The sequence below is a fragment of the Belonocnema kinseyi genome, chromosome 2 (assembly GCF_010883055.1).
Source record: "Belonocnema kinseyi isolate 2016_QV_RU_SX_M_011 chromosome 2, B_treatae_v1, whole genome shotgun sequence".
In the NCBI taxonomy this organism is placed as follows: Eukaryota; Metazoa; Arthropoda; class Insecta; order Hymenoptera; family Cynipidae; genus Belonocnema; species Belonocnema kinseyi.
The window spans coordinates 11,872,089-11,882,742 of NC_046658.1; the positions used below are offsets into that span (position 1 = coordinate 11,872,089).

Here is a 10,654-nt window from a genome sequence, read left to right on the forward strand (position 1 = left end):
GAAACCAGTCGAACGACAAGATTTGTTAGGGCCAGTTTGACCTAGTCTTTTGACTGCCACTGGCAGCCAATGCAGCCAATGGCTGCCTTTTGGTGAGCACTGACCTGAGTAGTTACTTCTTCAATTGTATTATACATATTTTCCTAAATAAGCAACTGGATTCTTTGAACCTAAATTATAATTATCATTGCTATTAGTCTACATATTTAATTTAAACAAATCACATAATTTTAAATCTTGATGAACCTCAAACAGACAAATCCGATGAAAAATCCATCCCCAGCAAGAGTGTAGAGTCCACAACGTTGACCACGACGCTAACGTGACATGGAAATTTTAAGGCGAAAAACCATATTTAAACCTCACCATAAATCCCAAAAAAATATTTCTTTAAATCAAAAACATGGATATTTAATTTAATGATTATTTCTTTAATCTAAAGAAGTATTCAATTGTAACAAATGACGCTAAATTGTTAAGTTTATGACTTAAGAAGATGATTCGTTGGAATAAATATTTATTTGTTATGAATAATTTAATTCTAGTCATCAAATGAAATATTTTCTTCGACTGAAGAAATAAGAATTTATGTAAACACAACACCTTTTTCATCTGGATAAATGCTCCATTGCTATAAATGCATAAACCCTTTGTGACAAAAAAATATATATTGTAATTCAATTAATATTATTTTGAATCAAATTATTATTTCTTTGATTTAAATAAACCTAAATTCTTGATTCAAGTATGGAAAAATTATTGATTCAAACGTGTCTCGAATCAGTTCAGAGAATCGAACTCTTTGAATCTAATATATATTTCATTGAAGGACAAAAGTTCGAAACAGCAGTTTCTCTTTCTTGTTTTCCCTTTAACTTTTCCTCATTGCCCATTCCCTTTTCACCCTTTCTTATTCCCCCTTTACCATTTCCCTTGCCCTTCACCCCTTTCCCATTTCCCCTTCGCATTCCTCTTTCCCAATCCTCTTTAACGTTCCCCTTTTTACTTTCCCCTTGCTTTTTCCGGACCCTCCTTTTCCATTCCCCCTTTGTTTATTTCTCCGTTCCTTTTACCCTTTTTCTTTTTATCCTATTCTCCCCTTTCCCCTTTTATGTTTCTCTTTTTTTGTTCACACCTTTTCCTTTTCACCATTTTTCTTTTACCTTTTCCCTTTTCTCCCTTTTTCATTTTCTCCTCTTCTTTTCCGTTTCCTCATTCCCTTTTTCCTTTTCAGCCTTCCGCCTTTCCCCATTTACCCGTTCCTCTACCTTTCTCCTTTTTCGTTATCTTTCCTTTCCTCTTTAATTTTTCTCTTTTTCCTTTTCCCGTTCCCGCCTTTTCCTTTCCTTTTGACTCTTTCGGGTTTCTCATTTTCTTCTCTCCTTTTTCTTATTCCCTTTTTTTTGTTTCCCTTTCCCTTTTTTCCCCTTTTCAGCCTTTCTCCGCTACCGTCACCCTTTTTCCCATTCCCCCCGTTCCTTTGTTCTTCTCCCTATCCCCCCTTTCCCCTTTACTGTTTTCTGGATGTAACTGTAACTGAGTTTGGAAGTGTCCATCTTACGCCTGCCTCACATGCATACAATAGCGCGGTTTCATGGGGGGTCGGGCAAAAAATCAGTTTTTATCATGCACAGGTGCAAAAAAAAAAAACAAATCCAGTATTACACAGCCACCATGGAATTTTGTTCAAGAAAAAGAAAGTTCAAACTCTCGTAAAACAGTCGATTCGAAATGTGGAAAGCCAAAAATTATCGAACAGTTGGTTTTTAGACCTGACAGCAGTTGTATGCCTCTGCAAGATATTAAAAAGATGTCAGGTATTATCCCTTTCCGCAAATAGAATCAAATTAGAAAAAAAATCAAGAGATATAGCATTTGTCGGTAAAGCTTTGTATTTATCTCATAAAAAGTTTTCTTTCCATTTTTAAAAGGTACAACGTTCAATCGAAATGTGCTGAGTACTAACAAATATTTGCAATCAACTCGGAATTCATTAAAGGACAAAGAAAATAGGCATATAAGTAGTCATACAAAGCGTCTTGCAAAGGACTCAGATGAGAGAAGTTTTTACAAATCGAAAGCAAGCGATAAGACCTGTTTTAGTAAAATGGGTATGATTTTTTTGTGATTTTAATAAGAATTAGTTTAAGACGTCAGATGGACGTCCTAAAGACGTCCGTTAAAAAATACGTACGAAAATTAATTTAAATGTACATTCTTCATTCTGTTTTGCAATCACTTGTGCAATGCATTTCAGGTAACCACAATCCTGGAGTTCCGTCGAAAAATAATATCAACAATGACTTGGTAAAGAAGTCCTCCAGTTATGGAGAAAAGGGCCGCAAAGACAAGCCAAACGAAGAAAAGCCCCATTTTCAACGGACTGATCCTAAGCCTGGTATATTTTAATTTTACTTTTTGAAATAATCAATATTCATTGTTTGTTGACATAAATTATAAACATCATAAGAAATTGTTTTTCATCACAAACAAAACAGAAGTAGGGCCTTTTTACTTGTCATTCATCTAATTTTTTTCTAATATCACAGATAACCACGAGCCTGGAGTTCAGTCGAAAAATAATATCAACAATGACTTGGTAAAGAAGTCCTCCAGTCAACATAAATCAGTCAACATAAATTACGCACATGCTAAGAAATTAATTTTCATCACAAAAAAAACATGAGTAGCAAATTTCCACTTGTCCTTCAAACAATTGCCTTCTAATATTACAGATAACCACGATTCTGGAGTTCCATCTAAGATTAATATCTACTATGACTTGATAAAGAAGTCCAGTCATGGTGAAAAGGGCCTAAAAGAGAAGCCTAAGGGAGACCAGCTTAGGCATTATCGCCAGAGGGATCTTAAATGTGGTATCTTTATTTTTTTATGCTAGAATAATCTAGAAAACATTCCTTAGACGACCCAAGGATGTTTTCGAAATTTCATATTAATTAATTTTGTATATAATTTATCCCCTAAGTTATTATTTCAAAAATTTCTTGAAAAACAATTCAGTTTTAAAGATTTATTGTTTTAAATTATTCTATTTTAGACTCTTAAAATGATAAAGAACGCAGGTATATATACGTATGTTTTATGATATTACACCATTTTTAAACTTGTACGAAGTCATTTCAAAATTTTTGTAACTTGTAATTGTAAACCTCAAATTTAGAACTAATTTTACTGCAACGTTTAAAAATGATTCAAAATATATAAGGGTGCGTCAGCCTCGCGCATTTGAGTTTTGATTGTGTTAAAGTACTGAAATTTAATTAATTCCATTTATCAGGAGATCTAAAGCCGCGTTCTCAGTTACATTCTAAATTATAAATTAATAAATTTGTTAGAGACAGAACGGACATTAAGAGTTGTTGACAATCATTCACAAGGAGATATCTTTAGTTTTGCCGCTGCAAAATAGATTCGGATCATTTGAATCCTTACATCTTTACCAAAATAAAGAGAATAATGCGAATGGTAATTAACGAATTATGTAATTTTTTCTGCTTCTTATTTAGCACATCTGAAAAAATGTTTAAATGTGCTCAACTTTAATGTCATGCGTTTCGCAGAGTCCCATTCATGCGATAAGAAATCGAATGTTACATTCTAAAGACACGATTACAAAAATTGATACGAAATATGATTATAGCTGTTATCCAATAAGGCTTAGACAGGGTGTCTACTCACATGCTGGAAAAAATTCCATGATAATTCCAGGTTTTTCCAAGTATGTCATAATTTTCCGAAGTATCAATTTTCATAGTACCAAATAGTTCAATTTCAAACTAAGAAGGATCAATTTGCAACCAAATAGCTGAACCTTAAAGTAAAAAATCTGCCCTTAACCAAAAATGTAAATTTGATTTTCAACTGGAAGAAAATAAAAATAAAACTTTAACTAAAGTGATGTAGTTTTATATAAACTACTGAACCTTCAACTGGAATAGATTAATTTTAAATCAAAAAGATGAATGTTTAACAAGTTAGTTAAACTTTCAAACAAATAGCTGTATTAATAATGTAAAGATTAATTTTACGTTAAAGTGAGGAATACTTAACTAAAGTACTTGAATTTTCAATAAAAAAAGTTAAAATTTTAAAGAAGAAGATCAATTTTCTACAACAAGACAATTTTTCAACAGAATAGTTAACTTTTTTCAACTACAAAAGATCAATTTTCAACCAGAAATTAAACAGTTAAATATAGAGTTAAAAAATAAATTTTCAACGAGACGGATGTATTTTCAAGTAAAACGATGCATCTTTACCAGGAATAGTTCAATTTTTAATCACTAAAACAAATTGTCTCAAAAATGATAATTTTTTAACTAGAATAGTTAAATTTCAAACCGAAAATATTATTTTCATCTAAGAAGTTTAATTTATGCCAAGGAAGTCAAATTTTTACTAAAAAGGATAAATTTTTAACCGAAAAACGAATTGTTAAATTTTTAGCCCAACAAATTAATTTTTAATGAAGAAATTAGTTCGAAACTAAAATGCTAGAATATTCAAATCAGTTACATTTCAATTTAAAGAATTATACATAGGTATATTTTCAAACAAAATTGTTAGTTTTTAATTAAAATGATGAATTTCTATCTGGAATAGTTGAATTTTTAAGTGAAAAGATGAATTTTAAATTAAAATAATGAGGCTTCCGGTACCGATCGCGAAAGAACTCTTTTTGTCAAGTGGTGTATTTTTGGCTTTGGTGAAGGAAATGAGGGTGAGTGGATGCAGAAAAGGCAGAAAGTGCGGAGATCGAGTGTAAAGGAAGAAGGGTGAGTGAAGGCAAAGTTGTGAAGGATGAAAGTGAGTGGTTTGAAGTGAAAATTTGGAGCATGTGAAGTTTTTGAGGTTAGGAGTGAAAAAATAGTTTCTTGGTCAGGGGGGCAAGAGGTAGGAAATAAAGGCGGGAAACGTCACGGAGCTTTGGGTAAGGTAGGATGCCGACGACGCGAAGTCCACAAACTGGCGTCAGGGGGCAACAGTTACTAGACGATCGCACAGAGCAGAAAACCGTAGTGGCTGCAACAGCTGACGTTGCTGAAAGCATTGAAAGTGGGGGGATGGGTGACGTTGATCGCAGTGACAGCAGCGGTGATGAAAGTGCCGAGAAGTCGACCCGAGTAGGGAGGGTAGCGGACTCAGGTACGGACAAGCAACGGGGAAGGCCCTCAAATTTACAGCGCCTTAACAAGCTAGGCAACGCGGGTTCGAACAGAAGTCTGAACGACTGGCAAAAAGAGGCAAGCGCGACTAGCAGTGAAGGGGAGGAAAAAAGGAAAAGAGTGGCTGGCGAAGATGAGGTAGAAAGGGACCAGGAAAACAAGAGAGTTATAATTAAAAGGAAAACACCAGAGAGAGAGAGAGAGGGGGGATGGGGGGATGTTTGAAAAATTGGAAGCTCTCATTAAAGGGTTTAGAGAGGAAACAAGAAAGAGATTGGATGGCATGAATAGGGATATGAATAGGCAGGGAAACGATGTAAGGGAGGAAGTGAAAAAGGTCAGAGAAAAACGGGAAGAATGGGATAAACGTTGGAAGGAAGAGGAAGATAAGCTTTGGGGTAAGCTAGAGAGCATTGAGAATAGACAGAGAGAGGTTGACGAACAGAGATCTAGAGAAATAAAACATTTGGAAGAGCGGGTATCCAGTCTAGAAATTAGGAATAAACATATGGGGGGAAAAACGGAAAATGAGGAAATAGTTCCAGGGAATGAAAAGAACGTCCGAAGTGAGAATGAAAGATTGAAGAAAAGACTCAGTGAGATCGAAAGAAGATTAGAAGGGGAAGAAAGGGTAAAGAGGAAAAATAACCTAGTAGTCAATAGATTAAAAGTGGAGAGTGAAACAGGAGAAGTGGACATAACAAATCTTTTTCAAAATATTAGAGTGCAGGTAAGAGTAGAAGGAGTCAAGAGAATAGGAGAGACAAAAGAAGGAGAAGAAGGAATATTTCTAGTATGGATAGGAAAGGAAAAAGTCTTGAGAAAGGTAGGGGGAAGGGAGACGAAAAAGAGTCTAGAAACAAATCAGAGGGGTTTCCAAACGGCTAAAGGGAAACAAAGTGAAGAGGAAAGAAGAGGGAGGGGAAGAGAGAAACGTGAAAATAGCTTTCTGGAATGCGTCAGGTTTGAAGAACAAGAATAAAGGATTTTGGAAGGAGTTAGAAAAGTGGGATGTGATTATGATGAGTGAAACTTGGGCAGATGAGAAGGACTGGAAGGGAATAAAAAATCTGTTACCGACAGGTTATGTGTGGACAATGCAAGAAGCTAGAAAAGAACACGTTAAAGGGAGAGGTATGGGCGGCATGGTGTCAGGGGTGAAAAAAGTATTAGCAGTAAAAGGGAGAAAAGATGGGAACATGGAGGAAAAGGATGGAACAATGATAAGAAAAATTATAATTGGGAAAGTAGAAATAGCAGTGGTGTTTATATACAGAAGAAGAGGGGAGGAGGAAGGCTGGAGAGTAATAAGGAGGTGGATAGAGGAAAAGAAGGAAGAATTGGTTTTTATAGGAGGGGACTTAGATGCATGGACTGGCGAATAAGGGGGAGGGTTATGGGATGAAGAAAAGGGGGCATTTATAAGGAACTACAAACATACAGACGGACAGGGAGGGGAGGAAGTTACTATACATGATAGGAGAAACAGGATGGTATATATGCAATGGCAACATGAAACGAGATGAGGAAGGGGAGATCACATTCATAGGAAAGGAAGCAACAGTAATAGACTACATCTTGGCTGAAGAAAGAATTCGGCATATGATAGGGAGTATGAAGGTAGGGAATGACATAGGGTCCGAGCACTTCCCGGTCATGGTTACACTAAGAAGAGGCGTCAGTAAGCGCGGCAAAGGGAGAAAGGAAAAAGGTTGCGAACGAAACACGAAAATGGGTATCTGGGGGGGGGGGGTAAATAAATTAAAAGAGCTCAAACAAAAGATGGAGAAAGAGTAGGGGGAAAGAGAGGCTGGTGGGACGAGGAATGCTGGGAGAGTAAAGAGAGAATAAAAGAGTGTGTGAGCAAATGGAGAAGGGGGGAAATGGAGAAGGAGGAGTATAACAGAAGGAAAAAAGAACATGAGAAGATGCTGGAAATGAAAAGACAGAGGGTAAAGGAAGAATATAAAGCACAGGTGGAGAAAGCGATCAAAGAAGGTAGGGTGTGGGATGTGATAAATAGGGATAGAGGGGAAAGGAAAGGCGTTAACGAAGAAATAGAAATAGAGGAATGGACGGATTATTTTAAGGGTCTATTAGGGGGAGAGCAAAATAAGATCAAAGGGTAAAGGTGTAGGATAGTCCAAGGAGAAATGGAGGAAGGGAACGAGATAACAAGAGAAGAAGTGGATGAGGCAGTAAATAGGTTAAAAAAAACAAGGGGACGGGAGAAGATGGGATGGAGAACGAAGCGATGAAGTTTAGAGGAGAAGGGATTAGGGATGGGATGTGGAAGATCTGCAACAAGGTATGGAAAGGGGAAGGTTGGCTGGAAGAGTGGACGACGGGACTGGTGTTACTGCTTGTCAAGAAAGGGGAAGGAAAGAAGGTAGAGGAATACAGAGGGATCACTCTCATGTCAGTCGGCTATAAAATATATGCAGAAATCTTAAGAAATAGGTTGGAGAGTTAGGTAGAACAAAAAGAAAGTATCCCACATAATCAGACGGGATTTAGAAAAGGAATGGGAACTATAGACAACATCTACGTACTTAACTATTTAGTTAACAGGAATTTGGGGAGAAAGAAAGGGAGACTAGTCGGTTTGTTCGTAGATTTCAAAGCAGTGTTTGACTCAGTGAATAGAAAAGTACTATGGCAGGCAATGAAAGAGAGGGGTATAGAGGAAAAGTTAGTGGAGAGGATAAAGGAAATTTCTACTGAAACCAGGATTAGGGTGAAAATAGGAAAGAAAAAAGGGCAGGTTTTTTGGACAAGCCGAGGTCTAAAGCAAGGGTGCCCTTTGAGTTCGTTACTATTTAGTATCCTATTGGCAGACTTAGAGCAGAAGCTAAAGGAGAAAGGGAAAGGAGGAACGGTTTCGGGTGTTAGCAAACTATACTTTCTAGCATACGCGGACGATGTAGTTCTATTAGAAGATGATGAGAAGGGGATGAACCTAATGATGAGAATCTCCGAAGAGTATGTGGGAACAAAAGAGCTGACGGTGAACGTAGATAAGACAAAGGTGATGTGTTTCAGAAATAGAAAGAGCAAAATAAATTACGTTTGAACGATGAACGGACAAAAAGTGGAAATTGTGGAGGAGTTCTGTTACCTAGGTTTTTGGTTTGCGGCAGAAGGAGGAAACGAGCTGCAGGTGAGGAAAAGAATTGAATGTGCGAGTAAAGTAATGGGCCAAGTATATGGTGTAGGAAAGGAAAGGTTCAAGAACGATTGGAGAATGAGGGTCTGGTTGTTTGATGCGTTGGTGTGGGCGGTGTTGTGTTATGGTGTGGAGATCTGGGGATGGAAGGAACATAGGAAAGTAGAGAACATGCATGAGCAATTCCTGAGGTGGGTAATGAGGGTTAGCTGGAGTTGCCCAGGATATATGTTAAAAGAAGAGTTAGGAAGAGAAAATATGGTTACTAGACAAATTAAGAGAGCATGGAGAGCAATGGAGTAGAGTTGTACGGTTCAGAATGGGAGAAGGAGTGAGAACATGCAGATATTGGATGAATGAAGAGCAGAATTTATGTAGATTATGTGGATACGAATTGGAGTCATGGGCACATGTATTAGAGGGATGTGCAGGAGAGGAAGAGGGACAGTTGAGTGCCACACTTCACATTAAATAAATAAATAGAATAGTAAATGGAAAGATTAAGGTATTTATAATAAGATCAATCTTGTCAAATTTGATTCGCAAAAGACAGGGGAAACACTTGTACGTTTGTTGATTTGAATTATTTTGTATTTTTGTGAATGTTTTATATTTTTAGATAATTATCGCGAATTCGTCGATGAAGTCAAAGACGTTTTGTATGAAATTAGAGATACAAGGACTATTCTGCACGATAAATTAAATGATATAATATTAATTAACGAAGGAGTACCAAACGCTCAGTCTCGTGAAAGCGGGGATATGTTGCCTTTGGAAGCTTTAAAGACAAAAGAGGAGGTTGAGAAATTCAACAATTTGATTAAAAGTAATCAAATTGCTTTAGAAAGTCTTGTAAGTAAATACAGAAATTGAAACTTTCAAAAGTTATATAGAAATTATTATTCATTTAAATTTTGAGCCAAACGACGCGAACTACTGGAAGACTAGACCAGTCTTCCTATCTTTCTCACGACCACTTGGACTAAAGCCAGTTAAAAAAGTCATATTTTTCGACTCATACGCTACAAAAGAATTTCAAAAGCATACAAATTGAGTTTATGAGATTTTGACAATTAACTGAAAAACCCTATGGTCATTTTTATATATTAAGTGGGAGCGAACTCACTTTGTTTACAGTTATTTTTATACCAAAAATATCAATCATGTTCAATTGGAATTGTATTCATTTAAAATAATAATTAACTTTATCTTTTCTTCTAAATTGCTAAAATCAAATCGCACCGAATTTGAAAGCGCGTTAAGCGATAAATGCGTTGTTTTTCGTTTTAATTAATTTCTTGTACGTCTATCGGTTGTCCAAAAGACATATAAAAGACATCCGTTCCAATATCATATTCCTCATAAGGTTTGCTTGAATGACATGATCTGATAGTTTAATCTATATATCTAAGCTTGCCTTACTCGCTACTTGCCATCTCGGCAAATACTCTACTAAAGATCTGCAAAAGCAAAAATACGTCCCGTAATTGAGTTTCTCGTATCGAAAATTATTATTGTACTCAGAGCAATTTAATTGACACAAATCATGTGTATAAGTTGTTGTCAATTGGCTCAAAAAACCTATGGTGATTTTTATACTTTAAGTGGGAGCGAGTTCGATATATTCACAGTTTTTTTCTATACCAAAAAATCACTTAAGTGCAATTAGAAGCAATATTCATTGAGAATATAATTTGAGTAATCCATTTATTTCAATCACTTGAAAAAAAGTCGCACGGAGTTTTAGAGAGCATTAGGCGATAAATGCGAAGTTTTTCTCTGTAAAAGATTTTTTGTCGTCTGTTGGTGGTTCAAAAGAAGTCCATTAGACATCCATTGCAATGTACATATAAAAACATTTCTTAAGATCATTGCTGATAAAGTTTGCCTGTCAATAATGATTCTCGCGCTTCGCGCTCGATAATATATTTCTTTCGCGCTTCGCCCTCGGACTTTTTCCGCAGACTTTTTAAAACTAAAAGTCAAAGCATCGATAAAAGTAATTTAATGATTGTGAATTCTCTTTTTTTAAAGTTCCTTCTGGTTTACCGAACACATTCTCATCACGTATCTCGTGCTTTGCACTCGAGTTTACCCCAGAAATTGTATATGATTCCAATAAATGTATATTAATATAATTTATAACATGCCTTGGTAATAAACTGACGTAGTTTCATTGTCTTGTTTAAAAAAATTTGCATTCTTTAAACAAAATGTTGCCATTTAACATTTTATTGCAACTTTTGTCGTTTTTTCATAAATTGAATTTGCTCATTTCCAATGTTTTTTTATGACTTGAGCT

At 35.9% G+C, this 10,654-nt stretch overlaps 1 protein-coding gene across 1 annotated transcript; it reads left to right on the plus strand.

Annotated features, from left to right (window-relative positions):
• Window positions 1-1,640: 1,640 nt before the first annotated feature.
• On the plus strand, window positions 1,641-3,866 carry LOC117167383. Its single transcript, XM_033352271.1, has 5 exons — window positions 1,641-1,817; window positions 1,932-2,111; window positions 2,258-2,398; window positions 2,550-2,599; window positions 2,736-3,866. The coding sequence occupies exons 1-5, from the start codon at window positions 1,787-1,789 to the stop codon at window positions 2,784-2,786; spliced, it is 453 nt and encodes a 150-aa protein (XP_033208162.1). The 5' UTR covers window positions 1,641-1,786; the 3' UTR covers window positions 2,787-3,866.
• Window positions 3,867-10,654: the final 6,788 nt, after the last annotated feature.